General features: G+C 40.8%; 1 protein-coding gene across 2 annotated transcripts; it reads left to right on the forward strand.

Annotated features, from left to right (window-relative positions):
* The first annotated feature begins 8 nt into the window (after positions 1-8).
* Positions 9-15,561, forward strand: ehmt2 (euchromatic histone-lysine N-methyltransferase 2). Of its 2 annotated transcripts, none has more exons than XM_082522515.1 (28): positions 9-124; positions 1,420-1,489; positions 1,765-1,932; positions 2,045-2,301; positions 2,739-2,817; positions 2,926-3,008; positions 3,095-3,229; positions 3,340-3,411; positions 5,124-5,235; positions 6,014-6,097; positions 6,398-6,534; positions 7,228-7,371; positions 7,769-8,085; positions 8,180-8,413; positions 8,890-8,972; positions 9,294-9,400; positions 9,815-9,937; positions 10,069-10,170; positions 10,393-10,497; positions 10,810-10,982; positions 11,096-11,263; positions 12,112-12,256; positions 12,348-12,425; positions 12,549-12,664; positions 13,063-13,149; positions 13,250-13,328; positions 13,670-13,845; positions 14,784-15,561. In XM_082522515.1, exons 1-28 carry the CDS (start codon positions 98-100, stop codon positions 14,962-14,964), a joined length of 3,642 nt encoding a protein of 1,213 aa, XP_082378641.1. In that variant the 5' UTR covers positions 9-97; the 3' UTR covers positions 14,965-15,561. The 2 variants fall into 2 exon arrangements, with proteins under 2 accessions (XP_082378641.1, XP_082378642.1); XM_082522516.1 differs by having other exon boundaries at positions 10,828-10,982.
* The last annotated feature ends 531 nt before the right edge of the window (positions 15,562-16,092 follow it).

The following is a 16,092-nucleotide window of genomic DNA, read 5'->3' on the forward strand; positions in this document are numbered from 1 at the left end:
AAATTAATGGACACCACCCCCCTCCCACCATCCATTGAGGGGCGGGGCTCCGGCCGTGACGCAGCACGCTCACATACGTTGACGGTCACTGGGAAACATGTCGGCTTCTGAGACAACGACAAAGGTAGCTAACGTACTGCAGCTGAAAACTGCATGCTAAAGGAATTTATGTCTATTCGTCTACCTTTAAACTCCCCAGCTTACCGATACTGCATACTGCCAAGCTCCTCTTGATTTTACATGTCGATTATAATAGCTTTTTTTATTGAAACCTAGGCTGCACTGCTAGCAATGTTAGCCTGTAACAGTTTTGTGTTACCTGCAGGGTTACTCTTATCCAGATGATGTTTTGTTGCTGTTTTGTATTTATTGACCAGAAACCTTTGTAGCAATCCTCTGTATAGCAAGTATCGCACCTCGATCTGTTTTTAGGATATGTTTTTATTCGTAGTTGCTAGTTAGGAGCTTTTTTTAAGTAAATTTTGCACCAACGAGACATGGAAACCAAAAGAATTTAAGCAGTCATAGTTTAAAATCCCGTTTTAAATTCACTTTTCTATTTGGTGCACTGCTTGAGTAAGGAGTTTTTCTTGGGTCGTGTAAAAAGCATCAATGGAATTACTGACTCATGGCGGCAGTTCATGTAACATAACAGAAAATTTCACCTATTGGCCGACAGTTTTTTTTTGGAGAAGTGAAGGCCGAAAGTAGTGGGGTTTATTTTTTACCTAAAATAACATTTGTGACAGTTTTGATTGTAGTGCCAAAGAACAGACACAACACTTTTGAGATGAGTGATGCTGTGATGCTCACAGTATCCTCATATCCTTGTCCTGCTGCCCCTGGTTGAGGTCCTGTGTTGTTTGTCAGTAGGAAGGAAGCGTTTCTATCAAGAGAACTTGCTGGGCCCAAAAATATTACCATAAGGCCAGAGATAGAATGAGTGTAGTGGATACACATTTAGACCTCTAGAATGCATGTTTTTACATGTACACTGGTGTACATCCGCAAAGATGAGTAGGCTAAAATTCCTTCACAGCACTAGGAGTTATTAGGTTTAGGGGCCAATACCTTTTTCACACAGGGCCATTTGGGTTTTGATTTTCCCTTAATAATAAACAGCTTCATTTAGAAACTGCATTTTGTGTTTGCTCATGTATTTTTTGTCTTATTATTAAATTTGTTTGATCTAAAACATTTAAGTGTGACAGACATACAAAAATAAAGGAAGGGGGGCAATACTTTTTCAAGCAACTGTATATTTTGCATGCATACAAATATACAATATAATTTCTTTGTGTATTTATTCTACCATCTTCGAGATGGTTGAACTGCAATCATTTCATTAAATCATTGAAATAAGAGCCTGTTCTATTATCAGTTTTACTCGTTTCACTTGTTTCTTGTTTTGTCCACCAGGAGCACCATGAAAATGACGAGTCAAAAACATCAGAGGAGTCATTAGCTGGGTCAAGTCAAACAAAGGAAGGTAAATCACCAGCTGGTTTATGCAGATTATGTTAATATTTGAAATATATTGAAAGACATTGTATTGGTTTGCAATTAAATGGCCTGTGAATGCCATTTGATCTCATATGAGTACAGTGAATTGTCATATTAAAGAAATCAGACTGAGATGTTTTGAGATTTATGACATGCTGCACATCATTACACTACCATCAAGCGGCAGATTGTAGCATTATGCCCAAGAAATGATTTCTCCTTGATAAACTTTAAAATTCTTGCACTCCGGATATTCCTCAGATAATGCAGCCTCCACCTCATCTGCTGCTGCCACCAAGACGGAGCCCATGGGTGTTATGTCATCACTGTTGTCGTCCCAGCAGCCCGGGAAGGATGCTTCCACAGTCAGAGAGGAAGGAGAACAATGGTCCCCTGCTGCCTCCCCCCAGAACAAACCTGCTGCTACAGGTGAGCTCAGATTGCGTTAGATGCTGTCGAAATTCTCTGCGTTGATTTCGTTGATTTAATCGGACTTAGTATACAAACTGAGGAGATAATCCCTTTTGCTTTGATTTGTCAGGTCACACAGCAAATTCCCTTCTTTCGACAACCTCGTCGTCATTGTCGTCGTCTCCTTCCACGTCCTCGACTTTGTCTCCTGGCCGAGCAAAGATGAGCGTTTCAGGGCCTGGTAGCAGTAAATCTGTCCTTCCACCTGGTCCTCCATCCTCCTCCTCTTCTTCCTCTACAACAGCTGCTTCTTCTCCATCTGTTTCCCCTGCACCACCCAAGATCCATCGGGCGCGAAAGACCATGAACAGGCCTCCACCAGGGCAGGTGAGAGAGGAGCTACTCCTATTTGGTATGAATCATATTTGGTAAATTTCTTTTGATTCTTGAGTTTTCATGATTTATTATCTGGATTTCTACCAGTTGTTAAAGGTGCTTATTGTAAATTATTGTGTTTTAAAAATGACTTTAAACCTTTCAAACTGACCTAAAGCTGTCAAGAATTTAAATGCCTGTAGAAAAATCCCTGCTGTGTGTTTAACAGGGTTTAAAACTTGAGGAAATTGGATATCATTTAGGAAAACAATTATATTTTTGTTCCTTTCCAGATTGATAAGCATATCTGGACAGTGTTCTTAAACTCAGAAAGGATCAAAAGGATATTTGTACTTTAGGTTTCTGCTTCCATCACAAGTTTGGTCTTAAGTTGCATTTAAAATGATATTAATATACCTGCAAACACTCTGGCTAATTTTTCTCCTCAGATCAGTCAAATTGAGGGACCTGTTGCATCTGTGACTCCTTCAGGATCCTCAGCCAGCTTTTCTTCTCACTCTGAACCTGGTCAGTAGGTCTAAACTCACAGTAAATGAGTAAAATGAGCATTAACTACTGCTTTACTTTAAAACTAAGCCTTGTCATGGTTTGTATCACATTGTTTTGTTTCTAAAGTTGCAAAGAGGAGGAGGCTGGATCCTTTATCAGACAGCACACCTGAGAGATCTGAAAATGTTTCCGATAACACTCATACTGAGGTGAGACACTTGTTTTGGGGGGGGGTTTGGTTTAAATAACAGTTGTTTGTGGTCCATTTCATATCTGTCTCTCATCCTACTTTCAGGAAGGAAGCTCATTCCATAAAAAAGCAGAGTCTGAAATTGCATCCGGAAAGAGCATCAGCTCCGTGGGGAAGTCCGCGGAGGAAGTAGCCGAGAGAATTCAGATTTCTAGTCCGTCCAGGCGAGATTCTGAAAAGGTTTGAAGCCATTAAAAGTAAACCCACATTACACTGCTACAGTGTGTTTATGAGCCAAACTTTAAACTAATGTAAACTAAGCTTCTTCTTTTTTTTTTTTTGCTTTACAGTTTGAAGATGGTGAAGAAGAAACAAGACAGCAAGCTAAAGACACAGAGAGGCCAGTAAACACCTCGGATCACGTGAGTAGCTTCTTGGCTTGATATTTGCTTTCTTGTTAGATACTTCTTTCCTCATTTTTGTATTAACTTCGTGTTTCATTACTGTATTTGCACCTGTACATGTGACTCTAGCCAGCATGGCCATGCATGTACTCTAGATATGCAGGGTTATCTACAGTGGCTTGCAAAAGTATTCGGCCCCTTGAACTTTCCCACATTTTGTCACATTACAGCCACAAACATGAATCAATTTTGTTGGAATTCCATGTGAAAGACCAATACAAAGTGGTGTACACGTGAGAAGTGGAACGAAAATCATACATGATTCCAAACATTTTTTACAAATAAATAACTGCAAAGTGGGGTGTGCGTAATTATCCAGCCCGCTTTGGTCTGAGTGCAGTCAGTTGTCCATAGATATTGTCTGATGAGTGCTAATAACTAAATAGAGTGCACCTAATGTCAGTACAAATACAGCTGCTCTGTGACGGCCTCAGAGGTTGTCTAAGAGAATATTGGGAGCAACAACACCATGAAGTCCAAAGAACACACCAGACAGGTCAGGGATAAAGTTATTGAGAAATTTAAAGCAGGCTTAGGCTACAAAAAGATTTCCCAAGCCTTGAACATCCCACGGAGCACTGTTCAAGCCATCATTCAGAAATGGAAGGAGTATGGCACAACTGTAAACCTACCAAGACAAGGCCGTCCACCTAAACTCACAGGCCGAACAAGGAGAGCGCTGATCAGAAATGCAGCCAAGAGGCCCATGGTGACTCTGGACGAGCTGCAGAGATCTCCAGCTCAGGTGGGGGAATCTGTCCATAGGACAACTATTAGCCGTGCACTGCACAAAGTTGGCCTTTATGGAAGAGTGGCAAGAAGAAAGCCATTGCTAACAGAAAACCATAAGAAGTCCCGTTTGCAGTTCGCCTTAAGCCATGTGGGGGACACAGCAAACATGTGGAAGAAGGTGCTCTGGTCAGATGAGACCAAAATGGAACTTTGTGGCCAAAATGCAAAACGCTATGTGTGGCAGGAAACTAACACAGCACATCACTCTGAACACACCATCCCCACTGTCAAATATGGTGGTGGCAGCATCATGCTCTGGGGGTGCTTCTCTTCAGCAGGTGTACACCACTTTGTATTGGTCTTTCATGTGGAATTCCAATAAAATAGATTCATGTTTGTGGCTATAATGTGATAAAATGTGGGAAAGTTCAAGGGGGCCGAATACTTTTGCAAGCCACTGTACGTGTCGTGACAAATGTCTTTAGCTCAAATAAGCCATCAATAAGTTGCAGCAGGATCATTATTAAGGAGTTGGACCATGAAGATGCTGAGACACTACTTCATGTTTAAAGTTGCTGTCTTGTCTGTAAACTGAGGAATTTGTACTTTAAAGGTAGACGTATTGTGCTTATTTTCAATCCCATATATTTGTTCTTGGACTCTGTAAAAGTCATTTTGCACACTATAAGAGAATCCATGGATGCAGCTCTTCATTTTATCCACCAGCAAGGTGTTCTAGCGCCTATTAAGTCAGCTTTCTTCTGATTGGCTGCTCTTCGTATAAACTAGTCTTTTAGCTTGAAACTTTAACAACCTCAAAAATGCAAACTTTGGTTGGAGTTTTAAAATAATCAGCCACTACTTAAAAACCCCACTATTTCACAAATGTTATATTTTTATATTCAGATGTTTATTTTTTATTTGTCTTTTACTTTCAGAGTTCAGAGCCTAAAACACAGAGAGTGGTCAGAGAGAGCGAAGAGTCTTCGTGGCCACTGTCCGATCAGGACAAAGAGAGAAACGCGGCTGACGTCGTGGAGACAGAGGGAGGTGAGTGATGTCATCTACTTCCTACTCTCTGAACCACACTTATCTGTCAAAGAGATTGGTAACCTGAAACACGCTCCTTGAAATAAGAATTTTTTTAACAGTAAATTTTGAAAAATCCAGGCTCTTACAAAAAGCAAATTGGTCACAATTAAAAACAATGTGCCGCACTCATTCATACATCACTTTTGTATGCATAGAGGGTTTTAGTCGTTTATAATACACATCAATGCATGCACGTGGAAGGATTTAGTCAGTATCTTGCCCAAGGACATTTGCATACTGGAAAAGTTGTGAGAAAAACCACCAACCTGTCAGTTAGTGAAAATGAACATGAAGCAAAAAGCCAGAGAAACATATTGTGTTGCGCATTTGTTACACATTGGCATTAAGTGAAAAGTTAAAAGGATCATAGAAATGATCTAAGACAGCTGTCAGATAATGCATAGAGTAGGCCGTCATCACAAACAGGACATATATGTAAAGAAAAGCTCTAAAGGACACCACTGCCACCTCAACCAGGACCTAAACACTCTTGTGAAGAGGAATCCTGTGTCCAGACTTGCAAAGATGCCACCCGCAGACTCAGAGCTGTAATTAGAACCAAAGGTGTCTCTGAAAACATGTTTTCTGCTGATCAGTGAGAAAAGGTCTAAATGGCTTTTTCAAATTTCAGTGTTGTAAAGCATTAAAAGCTGTGTAGCATGAGTGAAGAGCATCATGTTCCAGTTCCTTTTAGTGCTTACAGTTTTTTTTTTTTTGTTTGGTTTGTCCTTGACAGGAAGGTCTGCAGAGTACACAGAGGTTCCCTTGGGTGCTCTGGACATCGCTGCTGCTGACAGTCTGACACTTTCTCCTCATCCGGGTAGGTGTAAGATGGATGTGTCGCTCTAAAGTAGATTATACAGGGGCAATAAAGTGGTGTTTACCTTTAATGATGCAATCTACTGCTTTGGTTGTACTGAGCAGTTCAATTAGAGCAGTAGAACAGTTACTTAACAGAGTGGAATTCATTTCCTTTAAAAAAGATTTATATTGGATAACACCAAAATCACCCAATTATATTTTCAAACCTAAGTATTGTCTTCTGTAACAGTTGAGGTTTAGATGACTTTAATGTTAACCGTTAAATCACAAGTCAAACCCTGCCCCTCCACTTTTGCAGATGGAAGTGATGCAGGAGACACGGAGCGGCTGGAAGAGCTCCCCCTGTGCAGCTGCAGGATGGAGGCTCCTCGGGTGGACAGCACCAGCCACCGTGTCAGCAGACAGTGCATGGCCACTGAGAGCATCGATGGAGAGGTTTGTCCCTGTGTTTGCTCTCTGTGTTTACCCTGCAGGTGGCTACTTTTCGTTTTATAACATACAGTATTAATTGATTTCTTTAGCTCTGTGTGAGGTAAAGTATTCAACATTGGAAGACTTTTTATTTTTTTTAATTCTCAGTTTACTACATGTACAAATGCATTCAGGAAAATCAAAAGACCGTTTCTCTCTCACCTTAGTATAAAGAAGAATTTAGAAAAAATCTGAGCATTTCAGGGAATGTATAAAACTCAAACCTATGTACACTATGATAGCAGTGCGAGATATAAATCAGTAGAGCTGTGTACAAGGACAGTACTGAAAATGCACGCGTTATGTGTGTAGGGGTAAAAGAAAAGCCGATGAAAGCTGGATTTAAGATCAAGGGTAACTTTGATGTGGGAAAAAATTTGGAGGATCAAATATATGCTTTTCATCTGGATCAGACATTACTTTCTCTTTAGCAGTTATTATTATACAGCTGGGAAGCGCAAACAAAAATATGACCTAATAATTGTTCATAGAGTTTTTTTTCTCTCTCATTCTCTGCCTGTAAAACTGTGTAAAATGCAGTAGATGTCATTTTTTATGGCAATAACATCTTAAAAATATTTAATCTAACTCAGTAAAGGTTTCAGAAATCCTGGAGTTCATTTAAGTTCATTTTTTTTCTCCTGTTGTGTTTGTCAGCTGCGAGCTTGCACCAATCGGACTATTAAGGGGGAGACCATGAGGCCGTCCAGTCGGGTTCCCCTGATGGTGCTTTGTGACGTCCATCGCTCACACATGGTCAAACACCACTGCTGTCCCGGCTGTGGATATTTCTGTATAGCGGTAAGTGTTAAAACCACCTGTTTTCATATTTGAAGACTCTAGAGTGTCTATCGAATGTGGTTTTGGCATCTTCTTACACAACAACCTGCGAGAATGTGGCTCAAGTTTGTTCCTGTAGAGTTTTACACGTGAACTGAAACCAAAGGAAGTTGTTTACAGAACTTTAGACTTTAGATATTTCCTTAGTTCTTATTTCTCCTTCTCAGTTCTCCTGTATATCGTCTCTGATAATGGTCTTAGTCCTCTTTTTCTTCCTTCTCTCTTCTTGTTTATGCTTTTCTTCATCTGCCTCAGTATATTCTGTGCAGTAGACTTGTTTTTCCTCTTTGATATCTTTTTTTTTTTTTTTTTTTTTACATATCTGGTTTTATTCTTCTGCTTTATGCTCCTCTTTCAGGGCACATTTCTTGAGTGCTGCCCAGACCAGCGCATAGCTCACCGTTTCCACCGGGGGTGTGTGACGGTGCTGGGCGGCGGGCGCAGCAGAGCAAATGGCGGAGGCATGCTTTTCTGTCCCCATTGTGGCGAAGATGCCTCCGAGGCGCAGGAGGTCACTATCCGGTCGTTCGGCACGGCCTCCGCAACTACGGTCGTCACCATGTCTGCTTCCTCCACCACCACACCGTCTCTGCCACCATCTGTCCCCACGGGACCCTCTCTCACAGCCTCCACAGGTGGGATGAAGGATGGGAAGATGCCCGAAAGACCTGTCAGGTAAGGCTAAATGACATGGGAAATGTCAGAATTTAAAATGTGGGGGTTTTTTTTCTTTTTCTTTTTTTGCTTCCATACTTTCCTGTCTTTTCAGTGCTCGTATGCGTAGTCACGGCTTGGTAACACCTGCAGTAGAGCAGCAGCAGCCTCCTCAACCTGTAGCTTCAGCTGCAACTGCGACCACCGTCCCCCCAGCAGAGGAGGGCGTGGACAGCGTAGGACCTTCGCTCTGCATGCCAAATGGGAAGCCAGTCAGCCCAAGTGCACTTCCACCTGGGCCCAGTAGGGCGGCGCTGCAGAAAGCCATTCTCACGCAGGACACAGAGAGGTTGGAGACTTGATTTAAGTTGAATTATTTTCAGCTCCATCTGGTTAAAGAGCTGAATACCAGGCTGAAGCAGGTTTAGTTTCAGCTTTTGAGCTTCATTTGTTTCCTTAAAATATACACACAGCTCTCTTTTTATATTTTTTCCCCAAGCAGAGCATTCCTGTCATCTTCTGAAATCTCTTAATCTGTGAACTTGGGGTTGGGCTTTATTTCACAGAGGTGCAAACTCAAATGTAGTATTCGCTAACGATAAATGCACCACTCTGTTATCTGCTCTGTTCACACATTGGGCTGTAATGTGTGTAAAAACTGCTTTAAACTTGCACAGAAAGATGATACATTGCTGTAAATGCAGGCATAAACATCTTCCATCACTGTTTGCTCAAAATCTTCCAAAAACAGTGGCTTTCTCTGAAAAACTAAATCGCTAGTTGTTTGGAGGCCAAATTGGTAAATTACTGCTTTTCATTTGCCAGGAGGAAGAAACTGAGGTTCCACCCTCGTCAGCTCTACCCTGCCGCCAAGCAAGGAGAGGTGCAGAGAGTCCTGCTCATGCTCAGTGAGTGGCAAAAACTGCAGCGCTTCCACTGTGCTCCTTTATATTTCGACTTGTATACTTTGACAAAAATGGTTGTTGCCTGTTCTTTTAATAGGTATTCATCATGATAGAGTTCATTATGTAATCAGCTTACGATCAGTTTAAATTCCTCAATCAAAGAAAATGTTACATATGAACACACTAAAGAAAATAAACAGGCACGGAAGTGCTGTTACTCCATCACATCACATGTACACTATTGCCCTGAAATCTTCAGAGTGAAAAGAAAGCAAACACATGACCACTAGTTATCTATTAAGTGTGTGTGTGTGTGTGTCCCAGTGGAGGGTATCGATCCAACGTACCAGCCGGACTCTCAGAACAGGCGCTCCGCTCTTCACGCTGCAGCTCAGAGAGGTCTGCTGGAAGTCTGCTACATGCTGATACAGGTGAGAAATGAATCGCCTGGTTACACTTGTCTTTGCTTCTTTCATCTGTGGATGTGAGCTTACTCGTTTTCTATGAGGCTGCAAATAGAGCTTACTTTTGAAATTTCAAAATTAGTATAGTTTGTATAGTTTAGCAATGGAAAGAAAAAGCTGGCATGCTTTTTAAGAATCCCAGATGAGTCATAGAGATGGTTGCTTTTTCTGATTAATGGCCCAAAACATAAAGATAACTCTTGCACTGAACAGCCTTTTTTTTTAAATTTTATGATGCTGTTTGCATCTGATCCTTTCAGCTCTGCATTTTCACAAACAATTAACCATTTAAAAATGAAAATGGGCACACATCATTGCTTTTAGGATGTGCCGAAATTAAAGTATTTCATTTAAATATTACACTTGATTCCACACTGACAGGCTGGTGCTCAAGTTGATGCCCAGGACAAGGACCTGAGGACTCCTCTGTTGGAGGCTATCATCAACAATCACATTGAGGTGGCTCGCTACCTGGTCCAGAATGGCGCCTGCGTCTATCACGTTGTAAGTGTCTCCAAACAAATAACTGTGAACCATAAGAGGTTTGCTGGATATGGATTTTTTTTTTTAAAATAAATGATTATTATTTATTTATTTATTTTATTTTATTTTTTTAATATATCATTGTTCATCAGGAGGAGGATGGATATACTGGCCTCCACCATGCTGCCAAGCTGGGAAACCTTGAGACTGTCAACATGCTTCTGGAGACGGGGCAGGTTGATGTGAATGCACAGGTAAAGCAAGATCCCGGATGTCTATTTTAAAGGAGCAAGATAGCATTTTTGTCTGCCATCACTTACTTTCTCCCTCTTCAATGAAAATTTCAGCCTTTTTTTGACAAGGAAATGATTTGATTAGACTTTGTAAAATAGCCAGAGATTGAACCACCAACCTTCTACATGGCATATGATTCGCTCTGTTGTCCACTCCCGACTCTTCCTGTGGGCTTGTTTCAGGACAGCGGGGGCTGGACGCCAATCATCTGGGCCGCAGAGCACAAACACGTCAATGTGATCAAAGCGCTGCTGAACAGAGGAGCTGACGTCACCATCAATGATAAGGTAGATTTCTACCATAAACTCTGCAAAAGTACACGATACAACGTCTTTGTGCAAGCAGGTGGAGTCGCTCCCTGCTTGGCTTTAGCAAGAATGCAAATTTTAGGCATTAGCCTCACTTTTAAGCCATATTAAATGTTATTGGATTTTCCTAAATTCAGATTAGGACTTTGGAGGGAGGAGTGCATCCACAGCTTAGATAATGGAAACATGTTTAAGCATTATGAAGTGGTTAAACAATTTCCTAGCTCATTGGTGTGAGAGACCACATAGATGCAGTTGTATGAACATATTTCAGGTTTTTACTTTAAACAGTCACGTCTTTCCCATCAGGAGCTGAATGTTTGTCTCCACTGGGCGGCGTATGCAGGAAATGTGGATATAGCAGAGCTGGTGTTGAACGCCGGCTGCTCCCTCTCCTCTGTTAACGTACACGGAGACACACCACTCCACATCGCTGCCAGAGAGGGCTACTTGGAATGTGTTACGTGAGTTTATATACATCTGCTTTTATCCATCAACACATTTAAGGAAATTGGAGACATTTTGCTACAGTTGGTTGGACATGAACTTGTTTTCTCTGGGTTTTTGTTTTGTGCAGGTTGTTCCTGTCCAGAGGTGCAGACATAGACATCATGAACAGGGAGGGAGACACACCTCTTACATTGGCGCGAACTGACACACCAGTGTGGGTGTCACTCCAAATCAACAGGAAACTGCGAAGGGGAATAACCAATCGCATGCTTCGGACGGAAAGAATCATCTGCAGGTAGGTGTTTTGGGTCGATAATGTGTTGTTTACATGAAAATAATCAGCAGTGCAAATTCAAGGATACAATTTCTTGCCAAGATTGATGTAAGAGCTAGTATTTGGTACTACAAAGAAGTGGAACCCCAAATACAGCGATGAAAGCTCCACTTTTATTTGGTTTTCTAAAATGTTAACAGAAACATGAAAAAAATCCCTGCTTAAGTCTACCCCTAAATAAAAAATCCATGACTCAGATTGCATAATGAGGTATGTTGTCACATTGGTTCTGTATGTTGCAATATATTTTTAATAGATGAGACTTTGAGAATTGGACTCTATTTAACCCTTTCATGCATGAACTATGATAACATCAATCCAGATTTTTTTCTTAAGTATTTTTATTCCTCTTTAGGCATGTAAAAAAGATTTTTGACTTCATTTATTTAAACATGTACTTTCCAAATAGTTTTTTACACGTCCACTTACACATGTCCACTGGCTGACCAGTGGGTAGCAGGGTATCGACTGACACATCAGTGTCCAATGTAGTGGTTTCTGTGCAAGTATACCATCAACACTGACACAAATGCAAGAAAACAGCCGTTGAATAGCTGTCCACTGTAGTGACCACTATGCGTAAGTTGAAACCTATCACACTGTGTACTTAAGTCTATGCTAGGCACACCCACCATTTATCTGGCAGCTCAATGCCAGGCTCACGCCCCAAAACCATTTTAGTTTTGGTATCAAGAGCCATGAGTGCATCATGTATGCTAAATGATGTGATTTATGATTAGGTCCAGGGGACTTCCCATGGTCGATCAGTGGGGAAACATGCAGATTAAGCTTTTTGCTTTGTGTGTCAGTGACATCGCACAGGGCTACGAGAATGTTCCAATCCCCTGCGTGAATTCGGTGGATGATGAAGGATGTCCATCGGATTACAAATACGTTTCAGAAAACTGTGAAACTTCAGCAATGAACATAGACCGCAATATCACACATTTACAGGTAACTTCATTTTGTCTCCACACAACAGAACTTTTATTTTGAAAAATGTATTCTTCATTTTTCCTTGTTTTGTTTTTTTCTCCCCCTTCAGCACTGTAGTTGCACTGATGACTGCTCATCTAGCAACTGCCTCTGTGGACAGCTCAGCATCCGCTGCTGGTATGACAAGGTAACAAACTGTCTGGGGAAAAAATACCATCATAATCATTAGCAGCAGATTTCATATGAAGTTAAATTGGCAGAGTTATTCTTATTCTATCATATTTTTTTTCACCTCTTTTTCTGTTACAAGGATCAACGGCTGCTTCAGGAGTTCAACAAAATCGAACCTCCACTAATTTTCGAATGCAACATGGCTTGCTCTTGTTATCGAACGTGCAAGAACAGGGTGGTCCAGGCAGGGATCAAGTGAGTATCAGCAATTAAAGAAATGCATAAATCTCAGCCAGATTACACGTCAGACTACAAACCGACACCAAAGAATCTTAACCTCATATCATCTGGAGAGATTTCTAACAAATAAACTCAACTGCTAAAGTTTTGATTGGGGGGGAAAAAATGATTCTTCTCTTGTGCAGTAATCAACAACCTGCTGACCATCTTTCTACATCTTGCTGAGGGCAGCAATGGTAAAGGAATAATTATTAATCACTCTGCACCTGAGTCAGTCACAGATGTTTAACAGTGCAGAGGCAGCCATGTGTTGCAAATAGCCATCACTGGCTTTTTTTCTTTTCCCCCCCGGTTGATGAGTGTCTGCTTGATACTTCACCCTTAACCCTATTTTTTTCATCTTTCCTCCTCAGAGTTCGTTTGCAGCTGTACAGGACAGAGAAGATGGGCTGGGGAGTTCGAGCTCTGCAGGACATTCCACAGGGAAGCTTCATCTGCGAGTAAGAGGAAAAAAAACCCTCTGCTGGCACACACTAGGCTGCTTTTCTGTAAAAAGCTAGAGGTTAAAAAAATGAAGCTTACCTTCCTCTTTCTGCACAGATATGTTGGAGAGCTGATCTCAGATGCAGAAGCAGATGTTAGAGAGGATGACTCCTACCTGTTTGACCTGGACAACAAGGTGAACCTTCTTAAATTGTGTATTTCAAAACATGGACATCATGTGGGGAAAACGGAAAGAGGGGGCACACAGCTTATTAACTGTATAATTATTAATCAAAAACTATGAAGTAAATAATTGACCAAGTCTTAATCTTGTGTTTCGAAGGTTAGGGTTTAAGCCCCTTTCTTGTGTTGACACTGATTCTAAAAATATGAAGATACTTTTATCGTGGTACTTTGAATTGATGATTGTGTTGTAGTATTTTAAATTGTATTTAATAATTTAATAGGAATAAATATGCCCATAGCAGAAATAAACGTCTGCTATGATTTCCTCAACTGTCTTTTTTTTCTGTATAGGATGGGGAGGTGTATTGCATCGATGCCCGGTATTACGGCAACATCAGCCGCTTCATCAACCACCTGTGTGACCCAAACCTCATCCCAGTACGTGTGTTCATGCTCCATCAGGACCTGCGATTTCCGCGCATTGCCTTCTTTAGCTCCAGAGACATCCTCAGTGGGCAGGAGCTGGGGTAAGAAGTCATAAGTGCCTGGTTGGACCTTAAAGTTGTGGTCAAGAGTTTACATGCACTCATCATGGGCAAGAATTGGGTTAATCCAAGAAGAATAATTGTAGATTTACATCAGCTGGGAATGGCTGTCATAGCAGTTTCGAACAACTGCTATGACAGATCATCTTAGGTTTTCATCTATAGGTTTTCATCTTGTGAATAACTTGATCATCTTTTCAAACAACTGTGCTGTACGTAAGTACAGTGGATCTCTCTGTCACCCTCAGGTGAGAAAAAATTCTTAGGATGTTTGGAATAACCAGGAATCACCTGCCATGAACCAGAAACTCCTGGTATCCGGTCTTTAAGTGATGACATATGAACTTTGTCACATATGAGCTTCCAGGTCCAAACTACTCTGTTTATTAAAGCTGTTGTGTTTTTAAACATGTTTTAATGCTTTGTATCTTGTTCCGTGTAATCTGAACAAGCCCCTAAAAACAGTCAGCGATCACTGTCGGCCTCTCTCGGTTTTTATTACACTAATCATTTTAAAGCTCAGTTTTTAAAACCTTACGATGTAACTACAGCTCAGCTCATGCTGCAGTGTTTTAATGACTAACCTCTTATTGCGGATGGATTATCTCAGTTAATCTCCTGACTCAAGTTTGGTCCTTTTACAATCCTGCCATGCAGGTGCATTTGTTCCTAACCATCGGAAACCCTCGCGTTAACTTTTATAGAGTGGAAAAAAGTTGGTGTTCATCCTCCAGCTTCACTGTTTTTACATTATGAAAAAAGAAATTAAATTACCATAACTGTACACTTGCCCATGAAAAGTGTATGTGAACTAAATTGAACACAACTGTGTGTAATTTATTTCCTGCTTAGTTGAGTCCTCTTTTCTTTCTGTTATCTGGAAATCTATTCTAATGGTCTGTCTTCTGATTGGTCCTTAGGTTTGACTACGGAGATCGGTTTTGGGACATTAAGAGCAAATATTTCACCTGTCAGTGCGGCTCGGAGAAATGCAAACATTCTGCCGAAGCTATCGCCTTGGAGCAGAGCCGGCTAGCTCGGCTGGAGGCCGGCCCAGAATCAGGAGCTGACTGTGGGCTGACCATGCTAGGGAACTCTTAAACAAACAAAAAAAAAAGACACTTACCCATGGGGCCTTTGGATTAACCCCTTCTGTTGCATACACTAGTAATGGAAATACATCATAGCGGGGCTACATCTTCATTCATCATTCAGTTTTATATCTAAGGTGCTGTGTGTTTTTCTACTTGAACTGCAATTTCTTTTCCTGAAGCTGTCAACAGCCACTTTATCTTGTCGAGGATTTGGGCCGGAAGATTTTTTTTTACCATGTAGGAGTTTGGAGAAAGAAATGACAGAGGTCTTGTAATTCTTTACGCACAGTATTTTAACTGTAAATCATAATGTACTCATGCCTTGACTCTTTGCGTGTTAGCAGTCTGCCATCATGTACCAGTCATATATACAAACATGTATTTTATACTTTTTCTTTTTTCTTTTTTTTTGTTTCTCTTGTGCCAACAAGTCATGCATTTTGATACAGAGCAGTAATGGTTCGGGTGTTTACTCATGCTGGACCGAGTAAGGTTGTTTTTGATTACCATGTTAGCTTTGTTTTGTTTTGTTTTTTTTGTTTTGTTTTTTTTATACCTGCTGTTTACTGTCACATGTAGTGTAATAAAATAACTCGTGAGTTGACTTCTGTGCTGTGGCTTTATTAAAATTAAGAATCATGGCCTACACATGTTTAAAGTCACTTGATTAATTTGTTTTATTTGTGCTCAGCCTTGACTTTGTCTGGTTTTTGGTTTCCTAGTTTCTGTTTTAACAACAAAGGCCCTTTAGACAATAATGCAAAGCAAGAGGAGTGGGAAGCAGGACTGGGTATGATCAGATGTGAAGATTAAAGGTGGAAGTCTCACTCTGAGCAAATTCAATTTCAACACAGAAGAGACTCCACACTAATGTCTACAAGTCCAATTTAAAATCACCAGTTAATCTAAGAGGCAAGACACGTAAACACAATGGCTGCAGACCTTTGCTGCCCCCTAACAAAAATGCTAGCTCCCACTGGAAGATAATAGGACACACACACACAAGTGTCATTTATTTATTAGACAAAGCACAGCTCTGGCTCAGTGAAGGAAACACTTGTACGCATTTTAAAAACCCAACAAATCTAAACATTTTTACTAGGACTACACACGCAATGACAAGGCTAAAAAAGGG

This window comes from Aulonocara stuartgranti (genome assembly GCF_965226115.1).
Source record: "Aulonocara stuartgranti genome assembly, chromosome: 22".
NCBI lineage: Eukaryota > Metazoa > Chordata > Actinopteri > Cichliformes > Cichlidae > Aulonocara > Aulonocara stuartgranti.

Excerpts from the sequence above, each read along its gene's own strand:
- ehmt2 (XM_082522515.1), top strand. The coding sequence starts at position 98 with ATGTCGGCTTCTGAGACAACGACAAAG. Across the intron at positions 1,933-2,044 it reads GAACAAACCTGCTGCTACAG|GTCACACAGCAAATTCCCTT; the intron begins GTGAGCTCAGAT and ends TTGATTTGTCAG. Across the intron at positions 13,329-13,669 it reads TGTTTGACCTGGACAACAAG|GATGGGGAGGTGTATTGCAT; the intron begins GTGAACCTTCTT and ends TTTTCTGTATAG.